The sequence below is a fragment of the Plecotus auritus genome (genome assembly GCF_963455305.1).
Source record: "Plecotus auritus genome assembly, chromosome: 7".
NCBI classification, from domain to species: Eukaryota; Metazoa; Chordata; class Mammalia; order Chiroptera; family Vespertilionidae; genus Plecotus; species Plecotus auritus.
In genome coordinates this window covers 19,227,451-19,246,196 of record NC_137774.1, presented here as the reverse complement: position 1 = coordinate 19,246,196, position 18,746 = coordinate 19,227,451, and the positions used below count along the sequence as shown (strand labels likewise).

Here is an 18,746-nt window from a genome sequence, read left to right as displayed (position 1 = left end):
TCTCTCTCTCTCTCTCTCTCCCTTCCTCTCTGAAATCAATAAAAATACATTTTAAAAAACACCATGAAACATACAAAAAAACACAACTATCAACAATTCAAAGCCATGCAAAATAGTTTTATCTTGCTTATGGATAAATGGACTAGTAGTTACCACCACCACTAGAATATAATCTCCTTAAGGGCAGGGAGTTTTGTCTATATTGTTTTTGCTGTGAATAAATGGCTGGTACATAGTAAGATATATTTATTCAAAGAAATAGTAGTTTTGAAGTGCTAGCCCATGCAATTTGCACAAGAAAATGATGTATTTTATTTGAAAACTAGTGGCCCGGTGCACGGATTCGTGCACATTGAAAGGAAGCGGGGCTGCGCTCCCTCCTCTCTGGTTCCAGGGTGCGTCACCCAAGAACCACCGCTGCCAAGTCACAGCAGCTCAGCAGTAAACCACATTCGGGATGACAGTGCCCCAGCAACAACGTAACCTAAGGCCTAAAGTGGAATTGCGTGGCCCCACAAGGAATCAGGCTCCCTCCTCTCTGGTTCTGGGGTGCGTCACCCGAGAACCACCGCTGCCAAGTCATCACAGCTTGGTAGCTCCTGCGTTGAGCGTCTGTCCCCTGGTGGTCAGTGTGCATCATATGTATAGGCTGGTCAGCCGGTCGGCTGGTCACACTTAGCCTTTTATATAGATAGATGTTAGAAATGTGTTTTTACTTCTCACTACATAAGCAAACAGACAACTATAGTGAAAACTCCTAGGACAGTGGTCCTCAAGTTTTGTCCATCAGAATTACCTTGAGAGTGGATTGTGATTAAAATAGCTTCTAACTCAATAGGATTAGGACAGAATCTCAGAATTTGCAATTCTAAGAGTTCCTAGGTCAGTGGTCGGCAAACCGCGGCTCGCGAGCTACATGCGGCTCTTTGGCCCCTTGAGTGTGGCTCTTCCACAAAATACCACAGCCTGGGAGAGTCTATTTTGAAGAAGTGGCGTTAGAAGAAGTTTAAAAAATTTGGCTCTCAAAAGAAATTTCAATCATTGTACTGTTGATATTTGGCTCTGTTGACTAATGAGTTTGCTGACCACTGTCCTAGGTGATGCTAATTTTGCTGGTTGAGGCCCACACTTTGAGAACCACTGCCCTAGAAAGGTTATCTCTCTAAAATCTAGATGAGCCCTAACCGGTTTGGCTCAGTGGATAGAGCGTCGGCCTGCGGACTGAAGGGTCCCAGGTTCGATTCCAGTCAAGGGCATGTACCTTGGTTGCGAGCACATCCCCAGTAGGAGGTGTGTAGGAGGCAGCTGATCGATGTCTCTCTCTCATTGATGTTTCTAACTTTCTATCCCTCTCTCTTCCTCTCTGTAAAAAATTAATAAAAATATATTTAAAAAATAAAAATAAAATAAAATCTAGATGAATAAAAATTCATATACATCAGAAGGCATTCACTAATTCCAGTCCAGCTGGTGTGGCTCAGTGGTTGAACGTCAACCTATGAACCAGAGGTCATGGTCATGGTTCAATTCCCAGTCAGGGCACATGCCCAGGATGCAGGCATGATCCCCAGTGGGGGGCATGCAGGAGGCAGCCAATCAATGATTCTCTCTCATCATTGATGTTTCTATCTCTCTCTCCCTCTCCCTTCCTCTCTGAGATCAATATCTCTCTCTATATAAAAGCCTAAGTGACCGGTCACTATGATGCATACTGACCACCAGGGGGCAGACGCTCAATGCAGGAGCTGCCCCCTGGTGGTCAGTGGGTTCCCACACTGGGAACGCCGCTCAGCGAGCTTACTGAGCAGTGGTGGCAACAGGCGCAGCGGGGCTGGGATGAGCGGGAGCTGCGTGGCACCAGCCTGGGCTCAGGCTCCTCCCTAGCCGCCTGCTGCTTCATGCATTACTATATACCTCGGTACTACCGGCCCCCGCAGGCTGCCTTGGCCAAAACTGGCAATCCGACATCCCCCGAGGGGTCCCAGATTATGAGAGGGCGCAGGCCAGGCCAAAGGACCCCACCGGTGCACAAATCTGTGCACTGGACCTCTAGTGTGTGTGTGTGTGTGTGTGTGTGTGTGTGTGTGTGTGTGTACAGTATGTATGTGTGTGTGTGTGTGTATGTATATATATGTGTGTGTGTGTGTGTGTGTGTGTATATATATATATATATATATATATATATATATAAAAGAAGACATTCACTAATTCCAGAAGTTACCTTCAAACCTTGCTATTTAACATGTGATTGGCATTACCTAGGATGCATGAGAGAAATTCAGAATCTCTGATCCCACCCCAGGCCTACTAAATTAGGATCCGCAGTTTCTCAAAAATTTTAGTTGATTCATATGCTCATTAAAGTTTGAGAAGCTGCCTTGAATAATCCATCCTAAAACTGGAGGTGCAGCAAAACCACATGGTAAGCTGTTAAAAAGTGTCAAATTTACAGAGCCCTACATGAAGCTCAGGACAGTATTTTTATCTTTCTTCTTAGATAATTCTGCTATGCAGCCAAGTTTGAAAACTAGTAGTTCACAGAAATTGGATATCCTACTACCGAGCAGAAAGTAAGACTTTTGTGGAAACTCAAACAACAGAACTAAGGTTGCCTCGTGAGGCATGATCAGAATAGAACTGATCTGAAAGGAAGGTGTAAATAGTACAAACACAATAACTAAAAGAGGCTGCCAGAAGACTGAATTAAAAAAAATAACAAGGAACCACTTGAAAATATGATATAGATAAATGAAAAGTAAAAAGGTGGGAAAAGTTATATCAAACTTATAATATTCCCCAAAAAAGCTGAATTAGCTATATTAATATCAATAGATTTTAAAAAGCAAAGAATATTACCGGGGTAAAGAAGATTATTTCATAATGTTAAAGAGGCCAAATATCCAAGACAAAACCATAAACAAACAACCGTAATGTTTATGCACCTAATAACAAAACCACAAAATACATGAAGCATAACCATACAGAACTTCAAGGAGATTTACAACACTCCTTTCTTAGTAATCAATAGAACAAGTAGAAAATCAGCAAGGTTATAGAAGATCTTAACAACACTATCAACAAATTTGATCTAATTGACACTTATGGAACACTACCCAACAGCAGCAGAATACACCTTTCTTCCAAATACACATGGACAATGTTTTGGGCCATAAAACAAATCTCAAATTATTTTTTAAAAAATTAGTCATACCTGTTATGTTATCTGACCATAATGGAATTACATTAAAAACCAATAACAGAAAAATACATGGGAAATCGCCCAAATGTTTGAAAATTAAACTGTATACTTCGAAACAATCCATGGATCAAAGAGTAAGTCACAATAGGAATTGGAAAATATTGTGAATTTAATGAAAATGAAAATAAAACAAATCAAAAATTGTGGGATGCAGCTTATAAAGTGCATAGAGCAGGGGTGGGCAAATTTTTTGACTCGAGGGCCACAATGGGTTCTTAAACTGGACCGGAGGGCCGGAACAAAAGCATGGATGGAGTGTTTGTGTGAACTAATATAAATTCAAAGTAAAGGAGCGGAGGGGAGAGCAAGAGAACCCTCCGCTCTTTCGGCTCCGCGGGCCGGATAAAACAGCCAAACGGGCCGGATCCGGCCCGCGGGCCGTAGTTTGCCCACGGCTGGCATAGAGGGACACTTATAGCACTAAATACCTAGATTAGAAAAGGAAAGTCTCGCCCAGCTGGTGTGGCTCAGTGGTTGAGCATCAACCTATGAACCAAGAGGTCACAGTTCGATTCCCGGTCAGGGGCATATGCCTGGGTTGTGGGCTCGATTCCCAGTGCAGGAGGCAGCCGATCAATGGTTCTCTCTCATCACTGATGTTTCTCTCTCTCTCCCTCCCCCTTCCTTCTTCTCTGAAATCAATAAAAATACATTTCTTTAAAAAAAAAAAAGTCTCGCCAAAACCGGTTTGGCTCAGTGGATAGAGCGTCGGCCTGCGGACTCAAGGGTCCCAGGTTCGATTCCGGTCAAGGGCATGTACCTTGGTTGCGGGCACATCCCCAGTAGGGGGCGTGCAAGAGGCAGCTGATCGATGTTTCTCTCTCATCGATGTTTCTAACTCTCTATCCCTCTCCCTTCCTCTCTTCCTCTCTGTAAAAAAATCAATAAAATATAAAAAAAAAAAAAGTCTCAAGTAAATGATTGTAAGGTAAGCTTCTACTTTCAGAAACCAAAATAAGAGCAAATTAGCCGAAACCGGTTTGGCTCAGTGGATAGAGCGTCGGCCTGCGGACTGAAAGGTCCCGGGTTCGATTCCGGTCAAGGGCATGTACCTTGGTTGCGGGCACATCCTCAGTGGGAGGTGTGCAGGAGGCAGCTGATCGATGTTTCTCTCTCATCGATGTTTCTAGCTCTCTATCCCTCTCCCTTCCTCTCTGTGAAATATCAATAAAATATATTAAAAAAAAAAAAAGAGCAAATTAAACCTGAAACAAGCAAGAGGGAAACAATCAAGAGTAGAACAAAAGTTTACAAGTGGTTATTATACTTTGGTGTTCCTGTGTTCATTGCCACACATCCACTTATTTAAAAGAGTAGAACAAAAGTCAATGAAATATGAAAGTATACACAAAAATCAAAGGCTGCTTCTCTTAATAAATCAATTAAATGGATTAACACTGGAAGACAAATTTCAGTATCAGGAATGAGAGATAACATTACTATAGACCAGTGGTCGGCAAACTGCGGCTCGTGAACCGCGGTTTGCCACTCTGTTGACTGAGTTTGCAGACCACTGACCTAGACTCTCGATTCCCATAATTACAGGCTGTTGTTGTTCCTTGTGATTAAGACCCTATCCCAGTGGTCGGCAAACTCATTAGTCAACAGAGTGGCAGCGAGCCGCAGTTTGCCGACCACTGCTATAGACTTTACAGATATTAAAAGGATAAGGAAATATTACGAACGCTTTTAATTGATAAATTGAGCTCACATGAAAGAAACTAATTCCTTGAAAGACATGAATAATCAAAGTCCATTCAAACTGTATAGCCTTAGAAACAGACTCATAGATACAGAGAATAGACTGAGAGCTGTCAGAGGAGAGGAGGTGAAAGGATTAAGCAAAAATTTAAAAACTCATAGACATGGACAATAGTATAGTGATTACCAAAGAGAAAAGAGGTTGGGTGGACGTAGAAGAAGAGTAAATAGTAATAAATGGTGGTGGAAGGAAACTTGACGTAGGGTGGTAAACACACAATGAAATATACTGATGATGTATTAAAGAAATGTACAACTGAAACCTACGTAATTTTATTAACCAACTAGAGGCCTGATGCACGAAATTTGTGCAAGAGTAGGCCTTCGCAGCCGGGGCTTCGTCCGGGAAGGACATCCGGTCTAATTAGCATATTATGCTTTTATTATTATAATGTCACCACAATAAATTTTTAAGAAAGAAAAAAGTATAGCCTTCTATGTATTAAAGAAATTAACTTCATAGTTAAAAATCTTCCAATAAAAAGAACTCCAAGCCCAGATGACATCATTGGAATATTCTACCAAACTTTTAAAGAAGAAACAATTACACCGAAACCTGTTTGGCTCAGTGGATAGAGCGTCGGCCTGCGGACTGAGGGGTCCCGGGTTCGATTCCGGTCAAGGGCATGTACCTTGGTTGCGGGCACATCCCCAGTGGGAGGTGTGCAGGAGGCAGCTAATCTATGTTTCTCTCTCATCGATGTTTCTGGCTCTCTATCCCTCTCCCTTCCTCTTTGTAGGATATCAATAAAATATATATTTTTTTTTTAAAAAGGAACAATTACAATTCTATTCAATCTCTCGCAGAAAACAAAAAAAAGAGGCAATAACTTTCTGACTCATTTTGAGGCTGGCATTACTCTGATACCAAACTCAGATAAGACATTTCAAGAAAACTACAAAACTCCCCAAAATCACAGACATAAAAATCCTCAAAAACACCATGCATGAGAATTCAGCAAGATATAAAAAGTTTAACACATCACAACCAAGTAGAGTTTAACTCCTGGAATTAGGCTAGTTCAACATTCAAAAGATCACTCAATAGCCCAGCCAGTGTGGCACAGTGGTTGAGCGTCGACCTAGGAACCAAGAGGTAGCCAGTTCAATTCCTGGTAAGGGCACATGCCTGGGTTGTGGCCTCGATCCCCAGCATGGGGCATGCAGGAAGCAGCCAACTGATGATGTTCCTGTCTCATCAATGTTTCTCTCTCTCTCCAACACTTCTGAAAGTCTGGTAAGAACTTCATATTTTAAAATATATTTTTTTTATTGATTTTAGAGAGGAAAGGAGAGGGAGAGAAAGAAACACCAATGATGAGAGAAAATCATTGATTGGCTGCCTCCTGCACACCCCCTCCTGGTGCTCTAGGACACAACCCGGGCATGTACCCTGACAGGGTATGGATCAGTGATCTCCTGGTTCATAGGTCCACGCTCAACCACTGAGCCACGCCGGCTGGGCCAGAAGTGTTATTTTAAAAATGCAAACCCCAAAAATAAAATAAATAAATAAATAAATAAGCAAGCAAAGCTTTTGCCCTAGCCAGTTTGGCTCAGTGGATAGAGCGTCGGCCTGCGGACTGAAGGGTCCCAGGTTCAATTCTGGCCAAGGACACATGCCCAGGTTGCAGGTTTGATCCCCAGTAGGGGGTGAAGGGTGGGGGGCGTGTGCAGGAAGCAGCCAATTGATGATTCTCTCTCATCATTGATGTTTCTCTCTCTCTCTCCCTCTCCCGTCCTTTCTAAAATCAATAAAAATATATTTTAAAAATTAATTAATTAATTAAGATAAAAATGCAAAGCTTTTACCCTAACCTAATTATCCAAACCACACATTAATGAATGTCAAGAGCTCAGAGGGGGAATGGCAAACTATGGCCAGCCACTGCCTATTTTTGTAAATAAAGTTTTATTTGAACACAACCATGCTCATTTGTTTATTATTCTCTACAACTGCTTTCATGCTACAATAGAGTTGAGTAGTTGCAGCAAAGACAATCTGGCCCCCAAAGCCTAAGATATTTACTATATGGCACTTTAAGAGAAAGTTTGTCAATCTTCAACCCATTAGATTATCTAGTTTAGCCTACACTTTACAGATAGGTAAATTGAGGCCCACAAAGGAATGACTTCTGTAAGGTCAAACTCAAGCTAAGAAACAAGGAAGCCCTAACCGGTTTGGCTCAGTAGATAGAGCATCGGCCTGTGGACTGAAGGGTCCCAGGTTCGATTCCAGTCAAGGGCATGTACCTTGGTTGCAGGCACATCCCCAGTAGGGGGTGTGCAGGAGGCAGCTGATCGATGTTTCTCTCTCATCGATGTTTCTGGCTCTCTATCCCTCTCCCTTCCTCTCTGTAAAAAAAATCAATAAAATATATTTAAAAAAAAAAAAAAAAAGAAACAAGGAAGAAATCCATTCTTACCTAGCCAGAACATTCTCAAAACACACATCTACCCACCCACCCCCACTAGTTTGAGAGTGAACCTCAGGCTCTCATACCACAAGTGAGTATATTTACCAATAAACTGATGAGGAAAGAACTTTGGGCCTAATTCATATCCAAGAATACCTGCTAAAGGTCTGAGGTAAACTTTGCTAGATTCTAGAAAAAGTTAATTTGAAAGCCACATAAACTCAAATTAGGGAAGATTTTAAAACAAGTAAGTGATGGTTCAGCCTCAAATAATTGCCAAATCATTTAATTGCCCATTTAATGTAACCCAATAATCCCACTCCTAGAATCTACCCTATGGAAACACCAGTCTGGGTGACCTAAGATAGATCTAGCACATTTATAATAGCACCATCTGTAAAAGCAAAGAGGGACTGAAGTTTCAATAGGGCTACTTTTCAAGGCAAATCTGACATTCTTAAAAAGAGCCACATTAAGGGATATGATATCACCGTAAAACTTAAGAATATTGGAGACCATATAAAGCTTAAACGCTTTTATTTTATTTATTTATTTTTTTAATATATTTTATTGATTTTTTACAGAGAGGAAGGGAGAGGGATAGAGAGCCAGAAACATCGATGAGAGAGAAACATCGATCAGCTGCCTCCTGCACACCCCCCACTGGGGATGTGCCCGCAACCAAGGTACATGCCCTTGACCGGAATCGAACCTGGGACCCTTCAGTCCGCAGGCCGACGCTCTATCCACTGAGCCACACCGGTTAGGGCTTAAACGCTTTTAGAAAGAAAAAAAAACAACAAACAGGTTAGACATGATGGAAATACTGGTCATCAGAATGGTCCTAGACTTCTCAACAGCAACACTACATGCTAGAACACAATAAAGCAAATATTTCAAGTAAAATTGATTTTTTTATTTAGGATCCTATAACCAATCAAACTACTAATCTAGTTTTAGGGTTGAAAAGGGCATTTTCAGACATGTAATGAAAAATAAGGGGTAGGGGATATTTCTCATGCGTCCATCTTAGGAAGCAATTAGAGCAGAGCTTATACTGAAAAAAGGAAGTAAACCAAGAAAGATGTAGGTCATAAAAAACAGAATCAACATGGCAAAGCAGCAAAAAGAGCAACAAGCAACAGTTCAGGTGAGAGCAGAAATGCTGAAGGCTGCAGAAGAGATCAACAAGGAAAATATTGAATTGCTACATTGGAGAGTTTAGAAAATAGGAAATGGTAAGATATTTTATCTATCTATTTATTTTAATCCTCACTCAAGGATATGTTATTATTGCTTTTTGGAGAGAAAGGAAGGGAGAGAGAAGAAACATCAATCAGCTGCCTCCCATACACACCCAATCCCGGATACACCTACAACCTAGGTATGTGCCCTAACCAAAAATCAAACTGGCAAACCTTTGGTGCACCAAACGATGCAGCAACCAGGACAGGAAATGATATTTTAAAGTAAGGGATAGTACCCTAGGCTAAGTACATAGAACACTAAGCAGTTGAAAAACAAAACAAAACGGGGGCAATAATTCCAGGAAAACAATTACAAAGAAAGCAATAACCATAGCACATTATTTGATTCAAGTGTAAGTAACATTTAATAGCCACAATAGTGTAATCAATCCCTCATGACTTATCCTGACCAAGAATCATGCTATATAACTATAATGAGAGCATAGAAGAAAGTAAGGGTAATTTATCAGGGCTAAATGCTCATCTACTATATCAAAGTCAAGAGAGAAATGTCTAAAATTGATAAATCAAATATAAGCATATCATTTTAAAATACTATGATAATTACCAGAAAAACAAAAACCAGCTACAAGAATTGAAAACCTCTGGAAAGATAGGAAGAGGTACATCAAGGAACCACTTTTGTTCACTGTGAGTCTTTAATACTATTTTATCAATGTTTATGTACTACTTTGATAAAGATATAATGATATGGGAAAACCCTGCTTTATAACAAATAAAAAAATAAGTTTAATATGATCCTAGTTACCTTTATTTCTTTTTTTAATATGTAGATAAAAACATAATATAAAAAATGGAATTTTAAAAATACATAAAAACATGTACCATGGTTATCTTTGGTTGGTAGGATTACAGATGATTTTCATTTTCATCTGTTATCATATGTATTTTCCCAAAAGAGTAAACCCATACTATTTTTGTGATTTTTCATTGTAATTTTAATAACAACTTGGGAATACATGAGAACTCAGGGGAATGAGGGAGAGTTAGAGGGCCATGGGCTGGTTTGAAAACCTGGAAAACTGGTGTTTAAGGAACAGGCAGAAAAAGAGGACATGCAGGAACAACAAAAGAACTAGAAGTATCAAGAGTGCTTTCTCCTACCATTGTAAATAACTGAAGTAAATGTATTATTTATTATAGTTTTGGAATAAATCAGATGTTCAATAAACTAATTTTTTTTAAATGGAGAAGTTAAACATTAAATATTTCTTAAATAAAGTTGTTTCAATGTACATTTTTACTTAAATATTTTTTACCTTATCAGTTGACAGCTTTCAATAGAATAAAATACTACCTTCAACACACTGTGAGTAAGGTCTCTATATCATCAAAGAATCTCCATCTTCAGCTCAGGAACAAATCAACAGATAACAATAGCTAATATTTACTGAACCAGGCATTTCATACGCATTAACCCATTTAACCATCACAACACCTTGAATAAGTACTATATCTCCATTTTATAAATAAGGAAAGTGAAGCACAAAGAGTTGAGCAAATTGCCCATCATCACAGAGCCCAGATTCAAACCTATGAAACCTGGATTCAGATTCTTCACTCTTTAAATCTCCAAGCTACCTGCTTTGGTCTCCAAATTTATTTATTTTTTTACATTTATAAAATACATGTCTAGAATCCTCAACTTCTCATACATCATGATAATCTAAAATTTTGTGTTTGGCTTACATATGCCTGTGCCTCTGATGCCTGGCACAAGTCCTCACACTAACAGTGTGAAAATCAACTCCACTCACACTGGTCGTCTCTTGACAGATCCTTCTGGAATTAGTTCTTCAGGCTGGCCTAAGGCAATCCAGCTCTCTTTCATTTTAAGAGAACTTTGTTTCTTTGTTGTTTTTTAATCCACACCTGAGCACACTTTTTCCACTGATTTTTAGAGAGAAAGGGAAGGAGGAGGAGGGGGGGAGAGAAACATGGATGTGAGATACATCGACTGGTTGCCTCCTGCAACCAGGTATGTGCCTTCGACAGGGAACCCACGACCACTGGGCAAAACCGTCCAGGGCAAGAACTTTGTTTTAAGACTAAATTACCAAACAGCCTTTCCAAAGAACCGACAAGATGGCGGAAGTGGAGCAGAAAAGAAAGCGAACCTCCGGCTGCGCCCATCTTGAACAGCTGCTGGTCGAGCCCTATGCGCATCAGGCTGCAACTGCACAGCGCCCCGCAGCGGGTGGCGGCTGAACCCGGGCCTGCAAAGGAAGCAGCACTTCGCTGCCGAAGCCAGCGCCTGCCCAAGGAGGAGGGGAACCCCGGGGAGAAGCCCAAGGAGATGAAGCCACACATTCGGGACATGATCACCTGACCGAGATGGTTGGCAGCACTGTGGGCATCTAAGCGGCAAGACTTTCAACCAGGTGGAAAGCAACCCTGAGATGATTGATGGGCCACTACCTGGGCAATTCTCTATCACCTACAAGCAAGTGAAGCCCTGCCAGCCAGCACCAGGGCCACCCACTCCTCTATTGTCATCCCCCTCAGGTAGCCAAGAAAGGCACAGATACATCTTATAAAAAAAAGAAAAAACAATTGTAACAAACAAAATAAGTCTGTCTGCTTAAGATGATTCTATTAAAACTGCATTTGTAATGGTCCAGCTGTTCCAAAATATACCCAAAATAAAAACATACTGCCCTAACCGGTTTGGCTCAGTGGATAGAGTGTCTGTGGACTGAAGGGTCCCAGGTTCGATTCTGGTCAAGGGCATGTACCTTGGTTGCGGGCACATCCCCAGTAGGGAGTGTGAAGGAGGCAGCTGATCAATGTTTCTCTCATTTCTCATCGATGTTTCTAACTCTCTATCTCTGTCCCTTTCTCTCTGTAAAAAAAATCAATAAAATATATTTTTAGTAAAACACACATATTGTACAGCCAAAAATCTATACACGAATATTTGCAGCAGCATTATTATTCATAATAGACCGAAAGTGAAAACAATTCAAATGTTCATGAACTGGTGAATAGATAAGCAAAATGTGGAATATCCATGTAATGGAATATTATTCAGATATAGTACTGGTATATGCTATAACATGTATGAACCTGAAAATAATCTGCTAAGTGAAAGAAGCCACATATTTTATGTCTCCATTTATATAAAATGTCCAGAAGAGACATATCAGCAGAGAATGAAAGTAAGTGGTTGTCAAGGGATGGAGAGGGAGAAGGAGAGGATAGGGTGTGACTGCTATGGTATGGAATCCAACCCCAGTGGGGGTTGTGCAGGAGGCAGCCCATCAATGATTCTCATCATTAATGTTTCTATCTCTCTCTCCCTCTCCTTTCCTCTGAAATCAATAAAGATATACTAAAATCATTGATCGGCTACCTCCAGCATGCCCCACACTGGGGATTGAGCCTGCATGTGCCCTGACTGGGAATCAAACCTTGATCTCCTGGTTCATGTCAATGCTCAACCACTGAACACCACCAGCAGTGCCATTTTCTTTCTTTTAATTCTGTTTAACTTCTTCAGGTACTTATACCTGAAAACAAATCTCATTAATTTCCCTTTTTTTTTCTTTAATTTCAGAGAGGAAGGGCGATGGAGAAAGAGATAGAAACATCAATGATGAAAGTCATTAATTGGCTGCCTCCTGCACTCCCCTTACTGGAAATCAAGCATGCAACCCAGGCATGTGCCCTTGACTGGAATTGAACCCAGGACCCTTCAGTCCTCTCAGGCCGACACTCTATCCATTGAGCCAAACCAGCTAGGGCTCATTAATTTCCCTTATAATGTTGAATTCCTATGGCTACCTACTGAAGACAGTACCATTCTTATAGAGGCGTATTTGATGCATTCCTCTCTCTGTCTACACTTGTGATGTTGTTGAGGCACGGAGAACTTTGAAGCACTTCCTGAAATGATCTTCCATCCAAGGCTACAAAACCCATCCGGATCCCCATCAGCTATCTCATTCTCTTCCAATCTATCCTGCAGAACAGAATCTATGCTAAACTTTCTAACATCCCACGGAAATCATTTCCCACTTGTTTTTAAATCTTCTGATTGATCCCCAATACCCGCAAATAAAACAGATTTGAAACAGATTGGTGGGGAGGTGCTCCAGAAACTATCTCCTCCAGTTTCATACTTCTGCATGGTACTGATGGAAATATAACATATCCCCTGAGTGTTCCAGGAGTGAAAAATGACTGAGGACCACTGATCTAACCCAATCCTTACTTACCCTACAGATAAGGAAGGAAAAGTACAAATGGTTGTGTAGTTCCTGCCCAACACGGAGCTTTACAGTTTATTTCCTATTCACACACACAAGCTCATGCTAAACCAGGTTACTTAAGACTGCCCACATTTTAAAATCAGTGCCTTAGTTCATACTGCTCCTTCCCTCCACCTGTCCATCCTCACTGTCCACATGCTCATCCAGGAAGTATAAGCCTCACCACAACTCCACCAGGAAGGTATGATATCGACCTCCTTTAAACTTCCACTACCCTTTGTAACTAACTCACTTGTAGCAACCAGAAATTACAAATACACTGAAAAGATATTTGGTTGACACTGATGGAAATAAATACTGCCAAGCCAGTTACAAATTCTGCTTTTCAGATATAAATCTATAGTTCATTCATGGCATCTATAACACTGATCGAGGACATAACTCCCACAATACCACCAGAGCTTTTGCTTCCTGTAATCATCCAAAGTTCCTTATTTCAAAATTCCAGCTAAGAATCTTCAGAAGTCCCATTCAAGTTAAATGCAAGAACTAGTCTATTTCAACTATGACTTAAATTTTTTAAATTAGCAAATGCTAGATTTAAAGGTGCTGTCAGAACTTTTCCAAAAGCCTATTCAAAATAGGTTTTCTATACAATCCTTCAAGGTATTGGCAGAGTATATTTTTTTTCAAAAAAAACCCTATAGGCTAGCTCTGGCCAGTGTGGCTCAGTTCGTTGAGCGTTGTACTACTGTGCACCAAAAGGTTGATCGTTCAATTCCCAGTTAGGGCACATGCCCAGGTTTCAGGTTCAGTTCTGGTCGGGTGCTTATGGGAGGCAACCAATGGATGTTCCTCTCTCACATTGTTGTTTCTCTCTCTCAAATCATGTTTTGTTTAAAAAAGTAAAAAACAAAACACTACAGACTAAAACAACTTTTAATTTTAACAATAAAATAAATAAAAGCCTTATTAAACCCGGCTGGCATGACTCAATGGTTGAGCATTGATCTATAAGCCAGAATGGTTTCAATTCCCATTTAGGGTACATGCCCGGGTTGCGGGCTTCATCCCCAGTGGGGGGACATGCAGGAGGCAGCCAATCAAAGATTCTTTCTCTTCATTGATGTTTCTATCTCTCTCTCCCTCTTCCTTCCTCTCTGAAATCAATAAAAATACATTTTAAAAAATAAAAGCCTTATTTAGCCAAATACCTCTAGCTTAAGCAAAATTAGATGATTTCAATTTTGTATTACCAATTGTCATGTGAGTACCTTACATACCCATTTAAATTTTTTTTCATAAAAGAAAAACATTTAACCTTCAGTTAATAAACCCTTTTAAATCTATGATTTTAGAAAATTAAGCTAGTAATGTCAACCATTGTCTCTGCACCATCAAGTTATACTACCTACAACGTACTTAATAGATGAATAAGTTATTTCTTATACTAGGAATTTATTATTACTTAAGTCAACATTCTAGTTTATAAAATTAATCTAAATTACCAATAAAGTATATACCTCTTTTAGCCTTGACAGTACGCAGGATTCAAATCATATTTCTTTATGTGCTTCTGAAATATTTAAACCAACACTAGAATATTTTGACTTCCAAAGCATATACTCATATGCACATTATCTAACAACCATCTTTCCAGCCTTTATCGTCTGTAAGTACAGACAAAAAAAAACCTACAAAAATCTAATAAAACGAGTGCTTACCCCATACAACTCACTGTCATGCACTGTTACTCATTCTAGACAAGGGGGCGTAGTCTAAAAGTTTAGAACACAATATATATTATTCCTTTTACCATAATCTTGAGAAATAATGTGTTTCAAAAGTAAAACATCCAGCAAGTTAACACCCATCCAATAAAGAAAGGAAAATGCCTGGCAAGCAAAACACAATTAACTCTGCTACTAAAAACATTCATTGGTCACTCGCCTATTAACATCTAATTAGACCAGTTTTTAGTTTTCCAAATCTAAAATATTTAAGAGTTATGGCACCCAGTGAAGAATTATCAAAACTTCATCTATTACAAATTCTCACCAATCTTTGATGAGCACCTGATACTGCTACATTCAAGACACTATGCTAGGAAATGCAAGGGATGTAAGATTAATATAAGGGTATATAATCCTTAAATTCATATAAAGATAGGACAAGTATACACAATGTAGACTGTCATGTAAGCACATAAATATACAAGTTTTAGTCACATCAGTATTGTAATCACTTTTTTTTTATTTTCCCAAGCCCCTAGCTCAGGGCCTGGCATAATAAATGCTCAATAAATGTTATAAGTGGGGGGGGGGGGGGGGGAGGTAGGAAACACCAAACCACAAATTGTAATTTAACTCAGCATACACACAGCTATCAATCCTAAGTATTATTTGCTAAGCCTTCGAAGAGAAGCTAAGGATAGCTGAACTGCCCTGCCAAAACGCCCTGAGATAGTGTAACTCAGCCTCCAACTTTTTTTCAAATGTGGGCTCTTTCTTAAAGTAAAAACTATAACTATAGGATGTATTAAAATCAAATTGTCATGAAATGAAAACTGGCATAGTCCCCTCTACATGCAATAAATACTTGGCACTGGATTCATTCCCTTCATTCTCCATCCAGCAACCCTCCCCGCCCCCTAAAAAAATTAAAATACAGGCAGATATGTTCTTCCTGTGAGGCAAAATAAGTTACCTTTTTCATTTGCTGTTAGGACAATCTAAATGGGATTACATCTGGCTTAATATTCACACTCTTCCAATAAGTATTAAAGCATGTATAAAAAATGGAAACATTTAAACTTATTTAACCACTTCTACTACCCTAGTCTCTTTTTTAAACGCAAGTGATACACCTTACTTTCTTAAGATCCTATTTCCTCATAAACTTTACTTTGTAAATGCTCTTAAAGCTGGATTCTAATTTAGTTAATACAGATTAACAAACATAAAGGAAAAATCTTGTAGGTTATCGCTACAAGTAATGCTTTTTTCACAACTTAGTAAGATGTAACTCCATATTTAATACAAAGCAGCAATTGTGTGCTTTTAAAAAAAAAATGTATCTAAGCACCAAGCTAAAGAAACTTTCTGAGAGAAGTTAGGAGTCACCATGAAGAAATTCATTACAGATCCAGCAGAACTTTTTGTCCTTCGAAATAGGATAAAAAGAAAAAGTCATTTTCTACTAAATCCCCCTATACTTTTGCTGTGTGACTTAAAAGTTGGTCCAAAAGTTCATCTTCAGCTATTACGCCTGCTACATGTTCTCCTGCAACAGGTGACACGAAACTGCATTTCTCGGGCAAAGCAAAAGGATCAAATCAGCAAGACGCATGTTCTTACGATTTCTTACTTTTACTTTGGATCTTACCAAAATGACTTTGAGTCGGATGAATGACCACGTTTGTTTTGGTTTTGTTTGGTTTTCTGCTTTGCTTTTTAATCAGCCATTCACGAGCAACTGGGGCACGAGTCCATTAGCACTCAAGAATAAAAACAAACCCAGGACCCGAGAAGGCTCCCCTACAACCCAAACTGATCCACTTCCTCGACACAGTTTTAAAACCACACTAAGGCTCCGGGTGGGGAGAGAAGCTTGGTATGTGCCTGTGTGTGTGCGCCACAACCTGTCTAAATCCTCAATTCCATTTTAAGGAACAGCTATACAATAAACATCTAAAAGAAGCCCCATTAGAAATGCGGAGAGGTCTGCAAAAACAAGAGCCTTCTTTCATTCCAAAACCCCAAACCAACACAAGGGGAGGAAAATAAGTGCAATAGACACGCGTGTGCCAAAGTTTCGATCCTGCCCCACGGAGACACTGCACTGGCACAAATTGGGAAGAGGAAAATCAGGGGCTTGGGGCAGAGAAAGAGAGCGAGCGAGTGTGTGGCCTGCAAAGTGCAACAATGCAATCTCCATTTTGAACAATGAGCCTCTTTCCCCTGGTAAATCTAGTTTTGTTGTTTTTTTTTGTTTTTTGGTCACTTGATGTAACGTAGCATTTCCCCTCCGCCGGGGCGAGGCGGGGGTGGGGGAGCCCCGAGGGGAGCGAGCATAGGGGAGGGCGGAGGAGGTGGGGAAGGAGCCCGCACCGAGGGCTGGGTGGGTACCTGGAGTGCTGCTGTAGGTGCTATGGCTCCTGAAGCTGCTTTCCGTGCAGTAACTGGCGTCGTCGTCATCGTCTTCCATCTCCTCCGGATAATCGGAGTCATCGTCGTCCTCTTCCATCTCGTCTTCCTCGTCGCCCTCCGAATCCTGGGTCTCCTCGGCGTCGCCGTCCTCCTCCTCGGAGACCATGTCCTCCTCCTCCTCGCTCTCGTGGTCATCGTACACCACTTTGTTGACGGCCCTCCGGGCCGGGGTGGTCCGGGCCAGGTGGCCGCCGCCGCCCCCGCCCCCCGCCCTGCCGCCCCCGCCTCCTCGCCCCCCCCGGCCCGGGGCGCTGGTGCTGGGGGGGGGCCGGCGGCGGCGGCGGCGGCTTCCTCCGGCTACTGCTGCCCCCCCTGGGCGAGCTCAGCCGCGTCTTGGGCGCCACCTCAGCCTGGGCGGCGGCCCACCTGCCCCGGCTGCTGCCGCGGTGCCGCGAGCGGAGCCCCCCGATGGGTCCGGACGTGGGCGGCGGCGGCGGCGGCGGGGCCGGGGCGCAGCGCTCCGCTGCGGGAGCCGCAGGCTGCTTGGGCGGCCTGCCCCGCCGGCCCCTCATGTCGGAGCTCAGGCGGGGGGAGAAGGGAAAGCGGAGGGGGAGGGGAGCGTGGGGGCGCCGGGGCCGGGTGGGGAGGCCCGCGGGGCCGGGCGGGAGGGGCCCGGCCGGCGGAAGCGGGTGGAGGGAGAAGGCTCAATCCGAATTGCTGGGGCCCCACTCCGGATCGCCTTCAGCCGCCATCTTGTTTCTTCCCTCTCGCTCGGTGACTGGGGGAACCGACAGCGGCCGCAGGCCCGGAGCGCGGTCACGTGAGCTGCGCCGCCGACGAGCCTGGGACGGAGCGAGGCCCCCGGCGGCCGCTAGGGGGGGCGCGGGAGCGCCGGGCCGGGGGCGGGGAGCCCCGGGCGCCTCCGCGCGGCGCGGCCGGACCTCAGACGTAGGCGGCGCGGGCCAGCGGGGCGCTCGCTGCCCCTTGAGAAGTGCCCAGCGCCCAAGTCTGGGGAGACGACTACCTCCGCGGAGCCTTCTCAGCAGGGCCTCCTTCCCGTGTCTCCCCTCCCCTGGCTCGGAGAGGAGGGCAGGGGAGCCCCCAAATGTATCCGTCTCCCGCCTCCTTGGGGAAGCTGATGCTAAAAGAGCCAGCGGGCACGCGGAGGGGGCGACTCGAGCAACCGCGGGGACCGGCTTCGCCAGCGACGGAGGGAAATTAACTGGGGGGCGGGGAGAGGAGCCCCCAGAAATGTGAAACTCCCCGGGCTTGGTTCTCGGGAGTCCTGACAGGATCCCAATGGCAACTGCTTGGGGGCTGTGCCAGGAACCACGCCCCGGGGCGCCGGACCCCTGGGCCGTCACTCCGGGACTCCAACCATTAGAATCCCCACCCGGAAGCCTCGGAGAAACTCGGGATGAACTACATTCCAGTCTCCTTGCACCGTCCCCAGCATCCCAGCTGGAAACTCCAACACCTCCGCAAGAACTTTCCAGTAGAAAGAGTGACTTCCTGCCTAAAACCTACTTCAAAATGTATGTTTGTGTTACCAGGAAGTAATTTTAATCTTTTTACCTCACTAGTCATCAGGCCTCTGCTTAGCCCAGGGGAGGAATCAAGATGATGAGATTATCGGCATCCCCAGACCAAACCAGGGAGACTCAAGAATCAGCCAACCGAAT

General features: G+C 42.7%; 1 protein-coding gene across 1 annotated transcript in view; it reads right to left on the bottom strand.

Annotated features, from left to right (window-relative positions):
• BPTF (bromodomain PHD finger transcription factor) overlaps positions 1-17,733 on the bottom strand; it is a 114,754-nt gene extending 97,021 nt beyond the window's left edge. The window contains 2 exon segments of the mRNA XM_080681331.1: positions 17,044-17,389; positions 17,391-17,733. Of these exon segments, the coding sequence (XP_080537457.1) occupies positions 17,044-17,389; positions 17,391-17,636 (592 nt within the window). The 5' untranslated portion in view covers positions 17,637-17,733.
• Positions 17,734-18,746: the final 1,013 nt, after the last annotated feature.